The 13279-nt window shown below is 52.2% G+C and overlaps 3 protein-coding genes across 3 annotated transcripts; all 3 read right to left on the minus strand.

Annotated features, from left to right (window-relative positions):
- Positions 1 to 6284: 6284 nt before the first annotated feature.
- Positions 6285 to 6791, minus strand: BDZ99DRAFT_481420 (uncharacterized protein; the record flags this gene model as incomplete). The annotated part of the gene is made up of 1 exon (XM_033722416.1): positions 6285 to 6791. One exon carries the CDS (start codon positions 6789 to 6791, stop codon positions 6285 to 6287), a length of 507 nt encoding a protein of 168 aa, XP_033571232.1.
- A 585-nt stretch (positions 6792 to 7376) lies between these two features.
- Positions 7377 to 7880, minus strand: BDZ99DRAFT_481421 (uncharacterized protein; the record flags this gene model as incomplete). Its single annotated transcript, XM_033722417.1, has 1 exon — positions 7377 to 7880. One exon carries the CDS (start codon positions 7878 to 7880, stop codon positions 7377 to 7379), a length of 504 nt encoding a protein of 167 aa, XP_033571233.1.
- A 3706-nt stretch (positions 7881 to 11586) lies between these two features.
- Positions 11587 to 12477, minus strand: BDZ99DRAFT_545500 (uncharacterized protein; the record flags this gene model as incomplete). Its single annotated transcript, XM_033726848.1, has 2 exons — positions 11587 to 12266; positions 12325 to 12477. The coding sequence occupies 2 exons, from the start codon at positions 12475 to 12477 to the stop codon at positions 11676 to 11678; spliced, it is 744 nt and encodes a 247-aa protein (XP_033571234.1). The 3' UTR covers positions 11587 to 11675.
- Positions 12478 to 13279: the final 802 nt, after the last annotated feature.

Raw genomic sequence — 13279 nt, forward strand, 5'->3', positions numbered from 1 at the left:
CGACGCGTCCCACCACCCCACGCCATCGCCGGAGCAAAGAGAGCATCATCTAGATACTTCTTAGATTAGCTCAATCGTTGTATCTACGTGCGTTTTGGCCCCACCGGGGTGGTATAGGGCCCGGGGCGTCGAGTATTCATACAAAATTGGTCATTGTCCGCGCCGCCTCAACACCATCATGAAGGCAACTAACAAGGGAATTGGACAGACACATAGCAGCATAGATAGGGCATGGTAGCTTCTACAGACAGTCTCTTTGTGGAAGACATGCAGCGCGTCAAAGCATGTAGCGCGTGGTTGATCCCAAGCCGAGACTGACGCACACAACATCACAACATGGTGTCAAAATCATCACGATGTAAGGGCAGGACATCAAAGCATGAAGAGGAAGACGATTGAATGATTGAATGAATGATTTCTTCTTCGAAGACCCGCTCAAGGCGAGTGTATCAATGAAAAAAAGGGTGACTAGGTCACAGAAGAGTTCATTGGAAGTGATCTGCCCATCCGAAGACAAGCCATCGACCTCCGCTGAAGCTGAAGACTCCGAAGAGACTTTGAAGATAGGCCGCCCCATGAGAAAGAGAACAAATCCGGAATGCAAAGAGTGAAGAAGGTCGCCAGTCGCCGTCGCCGTGCCGTGCCTCGCGCGAAAGAAAATACGTACCTGCGCTAAGGTTGTCGATGTCCAGAGGAAGTTGAGTGGATGGGCGGTCTGGCATGCCCTCCATACCCAGAGCCACGAGAGGAGAGAAGCTTCCATGAGGAAGAGAAGCGATGTTGTCGAGGAAGAGGGTTGTGAAGATGAAGAGTGGATGAAGGTTGGAAAGGTTGGTGGGGTGTCAGCTACTTATGCTCGAGCGAAATTCAATTTGGCGCTAGTGGACTAGCGCGGGCAGGTCCAGGCAACAGTAGCAGCTCCACTTCACTTGACTAGCGCAGGCCGGCATGGAAGCTTCTGGATCACAGCAGGGGTTGTGATCCGGCTGTACACGCGAGGGCCGGCGCCGCCAAGCCTCTGATCCCAATTGGGCACTCCTGACAGACCTAACACCCGCCTCCTGTGTCACTGGGTGTATCTCATTGTAAGAGTCCCTTAGCGACAGGCTCTATAGCATGTGACTTCCGGCTGGCATCATCTCGCACCGTTCTAGGGGCATCTTCAGTTTTACCAGTACGCTGCGACTCCTTCAGCCAAATGTAAGTAGCTAGCAGAGTCCAAAGTATTGCTAGTGCGGCCACAGCTTGTAGAAATCTCGGAGCGGAGAATATCTTAGGCATTTGTGAATGGCGCAACATACTTGAAGTTCACCATGTTTAGGCCGTCAGGTCAGAGCAAGCTGTTCAAACCTGGATTTGATAATATGCGTCTAGCTTGAGGGGCAAAACGTCCCGGCGGTGGGTCATCTAGTTGCAGAACGCTTCAATTTTGATTCTTGAGACCTGGGGTAGAGGGGGACCATGATGCAGTTTAACGGGCACCAGGGCAAACTTTGACGGCCAAAAGGCAGGAAATAATCGAGGCGCACCTCTCATAAGGGATCACTTGCAAATTGTGTAAGGCTATGAACCTTTGAAAAGTCTATGAAAGCTCTCTTTGGTTGTTCATGGATGGTATGCGGTCTTTGTTCTATTATCCGGTGATGTCGAAGCCAAAAATGGTAGGAAGGCCGAGGGCTCAGGGACGCGGTCATATCTCAACGTCAGAGTACCACAGCCAGATGCTGGAGATGCTTGGGGTGTGTAGAGTGACAAAATAACAGCCATCTTGCGAAAAGAATATAGGTGGGGCTGTCCCTGCTCAGTGACGGACGTTGCGGTCCATCACCGCTCAGCCATCGTCGGCAATGGTCGACCATGATTCTCAACACCTAACCCCATGGCTGCAACACTGAGGGTCTCATCAGCCCTGAGACTTCACTGGACACTCATGTCTTGCCCTAGAAAGATCCTTCAGGCTATGTCTGTCCAGTGACGGATGCCGCTGTTTCCGCCCCGCTGGTGTCCGCCGCTCAATGGAGTTGGCAAGATTCGCAACACCATGCCCGAGCATCATAATGCCGGCTTCATAGACAATATAAAACCAGCTTTCCGCCTCATTTCGTATCTTTAGAAGCTCCTGGACTTCCCCCGTCCAGTGGCGGAGGACGTTGCCTGGCTAATCCGCCTCTACTATTCAAGGCTAATCGTGAGTCTCAACACCAAGTAGAAGCATCATGGTACAGAAGATACGAACTGTTGTAAAGCTATCCTACAGATATGTGTTCTACCGAGGCCAAATCCCCAAGCCTATGCCTCTCCAAAATTGCACGGCGCTGCTCATTCCCGACGCGTCTCCGGTATCATGGCGGTGTATAATTCTCAACACAACAGCTACCGAGCAACACGCGGAGGATATCGAAGGCATGAGGAGCTTGATTCAGGCCCATTAATTGGAGGAATGCGACAGACGAACTAACGTATGTTCAGTGGCGAACAGCATTTCGACACTACCGAGCCTCCGCCGCTCAGGGCCACTTGCGTCCTTCAACACCATGACATCAGGTAAGTACGCTGAGGATGAAAATTGAATTTAAAGCCCCTTGACGCACTTCCATCTGCAAGAGTAATTGAGCTGACCGAGTACCTGATCAGTGAGGACCCGCGCACCCTGTACCACCCAGCCTCCGTCCCTCAGGGCCAACCAGAATTCTCAACACCACGACCCTAACATACCGCGTTGAATATATCAAAGAACCGAGTCCACCTCTGGCATACCACACGCCCCGATGACACGCTTCTTATTGCGTTATTTGCTCACTGCTAGAACCGACTTTCCCCCCCCGATTCGCACGCGTTCCGCCAACCTCCTTCATCTACACCTCCGAATCTCCTCCGCAAAACAAACCCCTCTCCTCTACCTCTCCGCCCAGACGCTCTCTCTCGGCAGGCGTACGCTCTGTATGATACCACAGCGGCAGCCCCACCCGCTCATCCTCGTCTCCATCGAAGAGAAATGGCCACGCCAAAATCGAGATGAGCCCCACAAACGCCGTGATCACGCCATATTCTCCACCCGCCTGGCACGCTAGGATGAGAACGAGGCTGGCTGCGCCGATGCCGGCGACTGCGGCGAGAAGGGTGGGGAGGAAGGCGCGCATGGTTGTGTTGATGGTTTTTTGGGTGGGAGATTTGCGCTGCTCGGGATTGGGCGTTAGTTGCTTGGGTTTTCGGATGGGAGAGGGGTGGATCGGGATGCTTACGCCGTTTGCAGGTTGTTGTGGTGTCGGGGGAGATGCGGGTTGTTTGGCTGTGGGAGAGTGGAAGTGATGGCGGTTTGGGGGATAAGGAAAGGTAGAGCGGAGGAGTTGGAGAAATGGGCGAAGATTCACCTTTATCCTCAATCACATTCTCCCCAACAAGACTGGTTTTCACATTTACTATTTGGATTCACATCACCGGGAGAAAATTAAGGGAACCAGAAGACAATGGACGGATAGGACCAGAGCGACTAGTAGTAGACTTTCCTTGTCGTCAAATTTGCACATTTCTCGGACCATTTGTGCAATCTTATCCAGAACCCACTCGCCGTCGGAGCTGGCTGTAGTAGATGATTCTTGTCCTCGAGCTTGCGCAGCTCCCAGGCCTTTTGGAGTGGTTTGGTATGTCTACGTCGCTATCTGAGGTCGTTTGGCGAGGCTCCAAGACAATTCAAACATATTATCCCCAAGCTTGTGAGCACGCATTGAAGAAGCTCAGGTAGCCACACAGCGATGTACACGGTCATGGCCCACCGGTGAAAATGTACAGAACAGATACTGATGAAGCTTCGGCATACATATGAGCGTTGAAGACGCCTTGCCTACATACTCAGGTTGAAATTGATGTGAACTCTGATTTCTATAGACGTCTAGCTAGTTGTATATATACTAGGGGAAGGAAGGGGGCCACCCCCAGGGTGGCGCGCTAGTAAGTTCAGATGAGCCCTGCACAGCTGAGGCTTCAGCTCGGTTCTCTACAGCTGAGATTTCAGCTGGGTTCTCTACAGCTGATGTTCGGAGAGTAGCTTTCTGGCATATGAGTTGTTGATCCTAGGTTGTAGTGCTGCAACCTGAGTTACATACAATTAATCGTCCTCAGAGCCCCGTTTGATGTCAAGCTCCGAGCGCGCCATTTGTGTTCCAGTGCTCATTCCCGTTTTTGACTTCGGTAAAGAACTGTTGTCCTCAGAAGTACAGGATGAGGCCCCTCTCTTCTCCAAGGCCCGAATGAGATGTCGTTCGCCGACCTTGAAAGTCTCAGTAAGACTGACACGTAGGGCAAAGAGGTAGGAACCGAAACTGATCTTGTTGGTATTTCACGATGTGTTTAATTGGATCATGGGGATGAGTTCGATGTCTACAAAGCTGCAGCATCTTCTGCGTTGAAGACTGGCGTGGGTAGGGTTCGAGAATGAAAGATGCTTTGGCGAAGACTTGGTTGAGCCTGTTCTTATTGTCCGGATACGATTGCTTGAAGTTGTTCGGGTGGACTCTTGATAGAAAAATTCATTGGTATGAATTGACTTCATTCAAGGTATCAAAGGGCTTATATAGTTGAAAGAAAGAAACACAAAGCCAAACGAACACAGCCAGTCAACGCCAACTACGGTTCTACCGCTCAGAATTCTGATATTTTGTCCCAGGTGAGGGAACCATGCTGAGCCTCCTCAAGTGGTAACGAAAAGACTATGGCAACTACTCGTGACAAGCCTCCGAAGTTTCAACATCCAGGTAACCAGCATAAGGCTTTGTGCTATATGGTCACCCACTTGGACCTTGTGGTTGGCGCCGCTGCTGCTGTTGAGGGCGTTGGGCTATCGGTCCGCTTCTGACCTCCCTGAGTGGTTGAGGTTGGTTTGGCTATCAGGATCGAAATGACTCTTCCTTAAGTCGTCTACACTGGAGAGATTGCTAGGCGGCCCTTCCTGTGCTCCGTCCTACTTAACGTGTCTCCTTTATTTGATGGTTCGGCCTGTTGCGGGTTGAAAGCTTTCCGTAGTAGCAGAACTTCGGCCGCGGTGTGAATTTTGCTCGTAGCACGCCTTGGACGGCTGAATATCCTTGCGCCGGCATGGTCGCTACTGCAAGTGGTTCTGTATCTGCCTGCATGTTGTACGTCTTTGACTGGTGATAGGTTGGTCCAGCGGATATGTGGCTGTGCTGGTGAACACCTGGTTACGCTGGTGAAAAATCACGTCGTCGTATGTTGACCCTATAGGCTTGCCCCAAATTGTAATGCATGTAGTGAACCTGCTCAACGGGCTCGAAGGAAACCTGCAGCGCCAGCAGTTTGACGTAGTGCAAAGCCGTGCTGGAGTTTTGCAGCGACATTACGAGGGATTGGGTTTTTTGGTTGAGAGGGTCGGCCACGAAAATTTATTGCTGTGTGACCTGGCTATGATCTGTGAGGACAGTACGAATCATACCGGCTGTGGCACTGACGACGGCACTATTCGTGAGTTGCTGGCGTCTAACGTCTTTACAGAATGATGGAAGCGGGATGAGGTCTCTATAAGCAGCAGCAAAGACATACGCAGAGACCTTCGAAGAATGTTTATACCCATCACTCAAGTCGTGTTGCCTATTATTTCTGGTAACCGTGCATCGCGTAGATGTGTATGACAACATAGAGAACCACCTCGAGCAGTGACAAGAAAGACTCAGCATGGACTTATGAAAAAGAATATATTCTAAAGCGTGAAGTATTCAATCTCATAAAGAAGACGTTCTCTTCATAGGCCTCGATCCACTAAGCTCCTATTCTTACATTTCCTTGAGAATCCCGGTATGAAACTGCCACATCGCTGTTCCCATCCAACGACCTTTTGCTTCCTAGTGCACCGGAAATGCTGCCATTCTTGTCAAGCTGGCAGCAACCGACTGGGAAGACACCGAAGGGATGACTGGGTCATCGTCCCGGACAGGCTGCTTGCCTCGGGCACGCTCAGTGAGAGGGGAGTACTCGGTGGGGCCAGTGCCGGATGAGCCTTGTGGAGAGCTCTCAATTCGGGGGGATGATTGAGGCGGGGTGACGTGATCCATTGTGATGAAGTACAAGCCGATGATGTACAGTGACGATGAAGGAGCGTAGGATGTGAGGGAAAATGACGAAAGTCCAAGGTCCAAAGGTCAAAGAGTGTCTGGTACAAGACCAAGTAAAACGATCGTGAGGTGGAGGAAGGATGGAGGAAGGAGCGAGGGGTCTCAACTCGGGGGGATAACTGAGGCAGACAATGGCTTGACGATTTCGTCCCCATTCAGATGTTACGGATGACCAAATTCCACCAAGTCGTCTTCTGAGCTCGCCACAGCCAACTGAGAGCCATCGCCATCGGAGCAGGGAGTGTCAGGTTGTACCTCAAGACTTGGGTGATCTTGGGGTCGAGACATTTCCAGGCCATCATAGGGGTCGTACAAGGGTGACCAGGCCAGTCCAACATTGACGGCTTCCATGAAGATCTGCCGATTGCGATGATTAACACCCGGTGCGCCGATTGTGCGAGCAAGGTGATTGCCCAAGTCTCTGTCGTTGTTGGCTTCCTCAAGTGCGTTCTTGTGGAACCACACCACCTCTACCTCTTGGAAGCCTGCCCACGGCTGTTTGGCCGCAGCAGCCTTATCGTTGACTTTCTGTGTGACGGTCGGGAGCTGACGAAGTTGGCTAGGAGAGGTAATCCGTACAGTCGTGTCGGTATGCGGGGTCCACAGCCGCTCTATGGCTTCGATGTCTTTTTTGAAGACCTTGCACACAGTCTTGAGGTCGGAATGCATGCTGTAGACGCCGCCGTTTGGGCGGATATAAACCTCTGTGTTTAATGCATTTAGCAATATCTCCTGGCGAACCCTAGCTGGCGTAGCGTAACTACCACCGAAGAGAGAGGAGAAGCCGCAGAAATAGCCTTTTCGTGGACATCTTGCCCGAAGCAACGTCTGGAAGCATGAGCGGGTTTGACGACGAGGTGGGGGTTCTTGGGCGCCGACGCACGCACGAGTATCAGCGCTTCAAGTTGCGGGAGGGTGACGGTAGCGCAGGCGGCGTGGGCGTTCCAGGGTCAGCACTCCGGTGAAGGGCACGGCTTTTCGGAAGCTAGACGCAAGGTGACTGGAGGCGCCTGAGTCGGTAACTTGACCTCCGCAACGCCATGCGTTGCTCCATTCTGTTGGTTTTTGATTGAATGAGATTTGGGTATGAAAGGCCTAGGGCGGACGGCTCTCGGAGGTGGTGTAAAGAGGATGACGGCGGCGCTATAGTGGTGGAGAGATCCTTTTCGAGTAATTTAAGCTTCCAACACACCGGTGGACTCGCATATTGTTCCTTCAAGTTGAACATCATTCCTCCCTTGTCCCCGTATCTGCTCAAACCCCAAAAGTGCAGTCTGCCTCCGTGGGCGCAAGAGGTATCTCCTGACGGATGAAGTCGACAAAAGCGGCGACCGCCGCGGCGGTGATCTCACAAATTATGTAGGTTACGTGACACGAAGAGTCGCAGCAGACGGCGAGCCCCATTTGAAGTGACCCTGGGTTCTTCTGGAGCATTTTTGCGCTATCTCCTAATGCGAATTTAGCAAATGGTGCAGAGGCGCCGAATGAGCGAAAGTGAAGTCGTGTGTTGCAGTCCCTGGAAATGCCTGTGTACTCGCGGTGCAGCTTACTGTGAAGTTCTTCTACACCGTTCTCTGCCTTTTTGATATAGTAAACGAATTTCAAGCTGTCGGCTTGCATATGCGCGGCCGGGGGGGGGGGGTGGCGTGAAGAGATCGGAGGGGTCGGAGAAGCGGTTGCAGCGGAGAGGAGGGTTCGATGGAGTCGGAGGCTAGGAAGTAGCTCTGTACCTTGGGTAGACGAAGTCTGGCTGGTCATGGCTGTCGAGCTTTCGTGGCACAGAATTTGTGGTGTTGCGGCTAGTGGCTGAACCGCGCAGTGGCTGAACGACGCGAGGCGCGTATCATGTCCACGCGCTCGAGGGCAATGCTTTTCCAATGCAAATTTGATGTATGCAGTTGTATCAGGATTCTATCTATGCCTTGGGAATGCCGGTCGCAGTGACAGGTGTCATTTTTCGCATCGCCCGACGGGACCTGGCGCTTGCGGAGCATGGTACTCTGCTGGGCACTCCCCAGTGCCTCACAAAGGGCATGGAAGGTGCTCAGAAAGCAGTTATTCCACAACTTGATGCTCTTTACGCAAACAGTATCACTTGGGTTTGAGGGGCTAATTATGGCGAGGCACTCCCTGGAGGAACGGGTTTAGGCAGACTCTATGTAGCATTTTCGGCGCCACAACGGCGTGTGGCATTCTCCACGCTCGGCATAAGCGGCTTTGAGATTCTTTCTCCCGTTCCATATCCATCTTTACGTTCTTGAATGCAGTGGCGGCCGGACGACATTGGCGGCCCAGAGAGTGACTCCAGACATGATTCGCCATCCCCGGACAGCACTCACGGTCCCACCGCGAGTGATGGTGATTCTATGATGGCCGAAGAGAGCCTGGTGGTATCCCTTTATTAGTGTGCAAAGTGCTGCTCAGATGTTTCATCACTGACGGACAAAATTGGTGCGATCTCTCAGAAAAGACATCTCCGACCTATCCCAGGGCGAGAGTCACGGTGGCAGGCCTCCCAGCGGAACCGACAAATCATGAAGATAAGATCTCTGGTATGTTGTACCTAGCACCTAGCGCAGTGCCTCATTCATGATGCAGTGACAGACAAGATGTGGCGCGTTCTCCTAGCTGCCGCAGGAGAATCTCGTCCCAAGGAGCGGATAGCTGCCATGACTTATCCCCGTTGCCATCATCTCCAACCAGAAAGAGTCAATAGAAGCTACAGTAGCTCCTCCGCTTCCGATATGACAGGGGTTCGTGATCATGTCAGCCTGTGAGATACCGCTGCCGTCGCGCGAGTCTTCTGGCCCAGGTCGACACTGCCAGGCTCAATACCACAGGCGAGGAAGATGCAACTCCTATCAGAAACAAATCTCTACCTATCTCTTATGGGCCGTTCATGCAAGCCGAATTCGTAATGCAGTGACGGACACGATGTGACGCGTTCTCAATCCGTCGCATTCCAAGGCAGCCTGCCTACCTCAGGGCGTTGCGGGCCACCTTAACGCTCACAACGCATTAGCCACATGTCTTCAAATCCCTCAAGAAAACCCTCCAGTCGACAGGCTAGCTATGCGTACATTTCAGGGCGCTTCGCTGGCTGCGGCGCCATTCGCGCGTGAGATTGCCGGTCGTGCTTTTCTGGCTTCTTCGCTGCCCTCAACACTATGACTCCGCCGTTATGCCCTATCGCAGATATGATCATGAGATACTTGAGCATCTAGCGGACTTGCCGTCTAGCAGCGCGTACTGCTGTGCTTCGCTATGATGCCGCACGCGCAAAATGCATCTCGTCGAGCTCTCTGCTGCCCTCAACACCATGCAACATCCTGAGATTATGATCTCCGCACCCTGTAGATGGATGGCGGACACACGACTGTGCCATGTGGCGCGTCCAAGAATCGCAGAGCGCTCAGCGCCGATTGGGCCTCGCTGAGGGGAGTCAAAAACACGGCGGTCACGATCGCATCACCATTGTAAATATGCGACACTCAGCGTGGAGGCAAACCGATAGTGATCATCAAGCAGGTATCTCACAAAGCATTGGTGGCGCGCATCAATAGCGACAAGCATGGGCAGCAAGGCGGGGCAGTGACGCGTCACATCATCCAGTGAAACACCCAAGCAATCATCACGAACAAGCAGGGCAAGTGAGGAGGCAAAGGCAAAGAAGCTTCTTCTTCGAGTACCCAGACAAGCTGAGTAGATCAATGAAAAAAGGTTGAGGAGATATCTCACTCAAGGTTGTTTTCCAAAAATTCCCTGCCGATCCGAAGACCAACAAGAGTGGTCGGTTGTGTAGTTTTCAACCAGCAACAATACGGTCTCGGACGAATCCTCACTGACGCGTATAATGCCCTGTGATGATTGTTAGTGAGATGATATGAGAAAGAAAGGATGGGGAGGGGAGACTTGCCTTGCACTAGGATGAAGAAGAGAAGGCTGGAGGATGGGGCGAGGAGCTTGATATAGGCAGGAGGAATTGGTGCTGACTCAGCGGGGCCCTAAGCGAGGGGCTGTGATTGGTTCGCAGGTAGGCTGTGGAAGGCCGTGGAAGCTCTGGAGTTTCGCTGTTGCCTGGAGCTGCGCGGGTGGCTAGTGTGTGGCTCGGGCAGCGGCAACAAGGTCGGTGTGGCTCAAGGCAACAGCCCCTCCGGCGCCGGTGAGGCCTGTGAGGTTGAAATACGTGAGAGGCCAGGCCTCAACACCAGTTCTGGCTATCAACCAGCGCGTGAGAGGATCAAGCAAGCTTGGTATCTTCGAGCTGCTCGACAGCATGAGCTACAGCGGCGGCTCTTTCACCCCTAGATTCACAACTCCTCACGCAGTGAGGCATCACCGATCTCCTAAATGACCCTACACTAGCTAAAAGAGTACAAGACATGCTTCGCATTTTGCTTTTGGTATTAATTTGTGGAAATACAAGCCAAGCACTTCTCGCATAGTGAGGAACCTCTCATTCTGCACTGAGGCATCCAGGCAACACTTCATCCTTCCGCAGACGTCGATCCGGCAAGCGCATACCCGACACGTCTGCATACGGTATGGCAAGCGGCAAAGATGAGTGTGCAGAGAGGTATTAGGACAAAACATTTTAAGCCTTAGGATTCGCTTCAGGGTGTCTTTTATTAGTTCATTCGGTCCGGGAGGACAGCGAGACACGGGTAGGCTTCTCGTTTGCACGTCGTTTACGCTGTCAAATCACCGCTTCCACCATGTCCCGAAGCTTCTTCCAGCTTGAGCCGGAAGGTTAGTAGCTGGAAAATCTCTAGGCGTAGCGGATTGATACTATCGTCGACCCTACATCACGCTGCGCAAGACTTCAAAATGCTCGAGGTACCAATTGAAACCGCCTGGGAAGCAAAACCACGAATAGGTAAATTGTTCCTCAACGATTTTCAGCATTACCACACAAGTTTCTAAGGGTCCATCTTTGCAAGCATTGCGATGCCGAGCCCGATTGTAGCCCCAAAGGAATATAGTAGGGCACTGAAGAGGATAAGAGACGGTCCAGAGGTAACAACGACATTGACGAAAGGCGGACGGCAAGGATGGCGAAGTCGGAGTCTGTGGCTCATATATTCGGCCTGGCGCATATTTCTACGAGTACTGGAAAGAGATTAATAACTTCGATATTACTTGGCCTTTATAATATGCAATGTACATCTCAGGTCGGATGACTGACGGAGTGCCAGCCGCCTGCCAGCTTTTTGTTTCTTTGTGTCACGCTGAAAGGTCTTGAGGAAGATAGAGCGGTTGTCCTAACACAAGTCAGGCAATGAAAACTGAAGATGCTGTTAGTGCTGCCGCGAGATCGCTGGCGCGGAATCATAGCATCTAGCATATTAAGCTATCGCAGGGAGGATGGAAGAATTGTCACGACAGAGACCATGACGGTGAAAAAGTACTACATTGAGAATCTGAAAACCCATATTACGTAGCCGTAGTGTTGTTCAACGTCCGACACCGTACCCAACTTCCAATCCTCTTTCAAACCGCCAGCGTCCCTAGCCATAAGTCATCATTGCTTCTCGTCCTCTGGTATTCCTTCTATCAATCGCTGACTTGGTCAGCGGTCATCTGCCCGAGAGCGGTGGCAGGGGATTGATAGGTAGTCGCAAGTATGCCATCGGGCCCAGGGTAAAGGCTGTTTCCCGCGGGGACATTGTGAAAGGAGAGTACTCCGTCGGTCAAACGCCACAGGAAACCCGCGGCACTTCCAGGCTCGGGTGGAAGAGGGAGAAATCGGCCCACGGTTGTCTTCGCTCTGTCGTCTCCCTCCCATATCATCTTTGGCAGCGCTGGCCAAGGTGCTATCTCCTTTTTGAGTTGCCACTGCGGGCACCAGATCCTTTTCTCGCAGACCACTACGCCGTGGTTCTCGGGGAGACTAAAGACGTTCTCATCGTCGCTGTCGTTCGGGCGCTCGACAAAGGAAGGCGTCGGCGTGTAGGGAGCAAGGTCTCGGGACATAGGCGGGAGTCTTCGTCGATTCCGTCCACAGGAAATATGATGTCTTCGAGGGTCGGGATCTTGCGGACATGGTCGAACGTCTCTGTGGGAGGATTTACGCAGGTTGTGCCAGGCCACAGCGGCACTTCTAGGCTCGCGCGGAAGGGGAAGGAATCGACCTACACAAGAGGCCTGGCGATCATCAAGCGTTAGTGGAGATACCGTGAATGATTTTCAAGGGGACACATACCAATTCTAAAAACATAGCATTGTGATGACCAGAGAGTGTGCTCCTCACCGACGTGAATAACGGGCGTCTTTCTCTCAATGAAGACGCGGTGCTCGGAGGCGTGGCGGCGCCGACTTTGCATGCGGTGTAGGGAGAGCGAGTTGAAGAAGCCATGGTTGCTGCGGTTCGCGAGGGTTGGATGCGCCCTGCTAGCTGTCTTGTCCGGCTCCCGTATCTTCTTCTCTGAACCTTTGCTGCCATCTACGTTTCACTTTTCCGCGGGCTTCCAGCAGGTTGTTCCTTTCTGCATCGATGATACGCTTCTTGTCGCCATCAAGACTCAAGAGACGAGACATAGACTCTTCCATGCCAGCGCAGTCGATCCGAACGTTGTTATGTAAGGTGTATAGCAACTATATTTGTTAGATCAGTGTTGTTGGAAGGAATGCATCGGGCACCTACCTGGGGACCGCAACTTTCAGTTCCCTCATGACAGAGCAATTGCGAAACTTCTGGACTAGCGCCTCCAGACCCTGGGATGTCGCGTACGATATCTCTGCGAGTTCATCGTGGGACCGATTGTGTGGAACAGGCACGGTCTGCCCTCGAAATGTTCCAGCCATCGAAATGTTCTAGGAACTTGATGATGTGAATCGGGGAAGTCGAATTGAACCTTCCTATACGAAAAGAGCCTGACTTTGGCAGCTCCTCCTTACTGCTAACGAACTCCTCGTGGCTCGGAGTTGTATCAGGCTAGTCTGCGCTTGTCTATTAGGTGAACAACACGGGCCGTTTGGCATGCCCCCGATCCCCATATCGCTCACTCAACAGACAAAAGTGAAGAGAAAGAAGTCGCCCTAGGTCATGGTGTTAGTCCGTGTTCTTGTAGTAAGAAGCAAGGAGGAGGCTTACCACTGCTTGGGCTCCAAGGCTGAGGCATGCAAAGGTGTTATGCTGAACGATGGCGGTTCCTCGT

Source organism: Mytilinidion resinicola (genome assembly GCF_010093595.1).
Source record: "Mytilinidion resinicola strain CBS 304.34 unplaced genomic scaffold BDZ99scaffold_23, whole genome shotgun sequence".
NCBI lineage: Eukaryota > Fungi > Ascomycota > Dothideomycetes > Mytilinidiales > Mytilinidiaceae > Mytilinidion > Mytilinidion resinicola.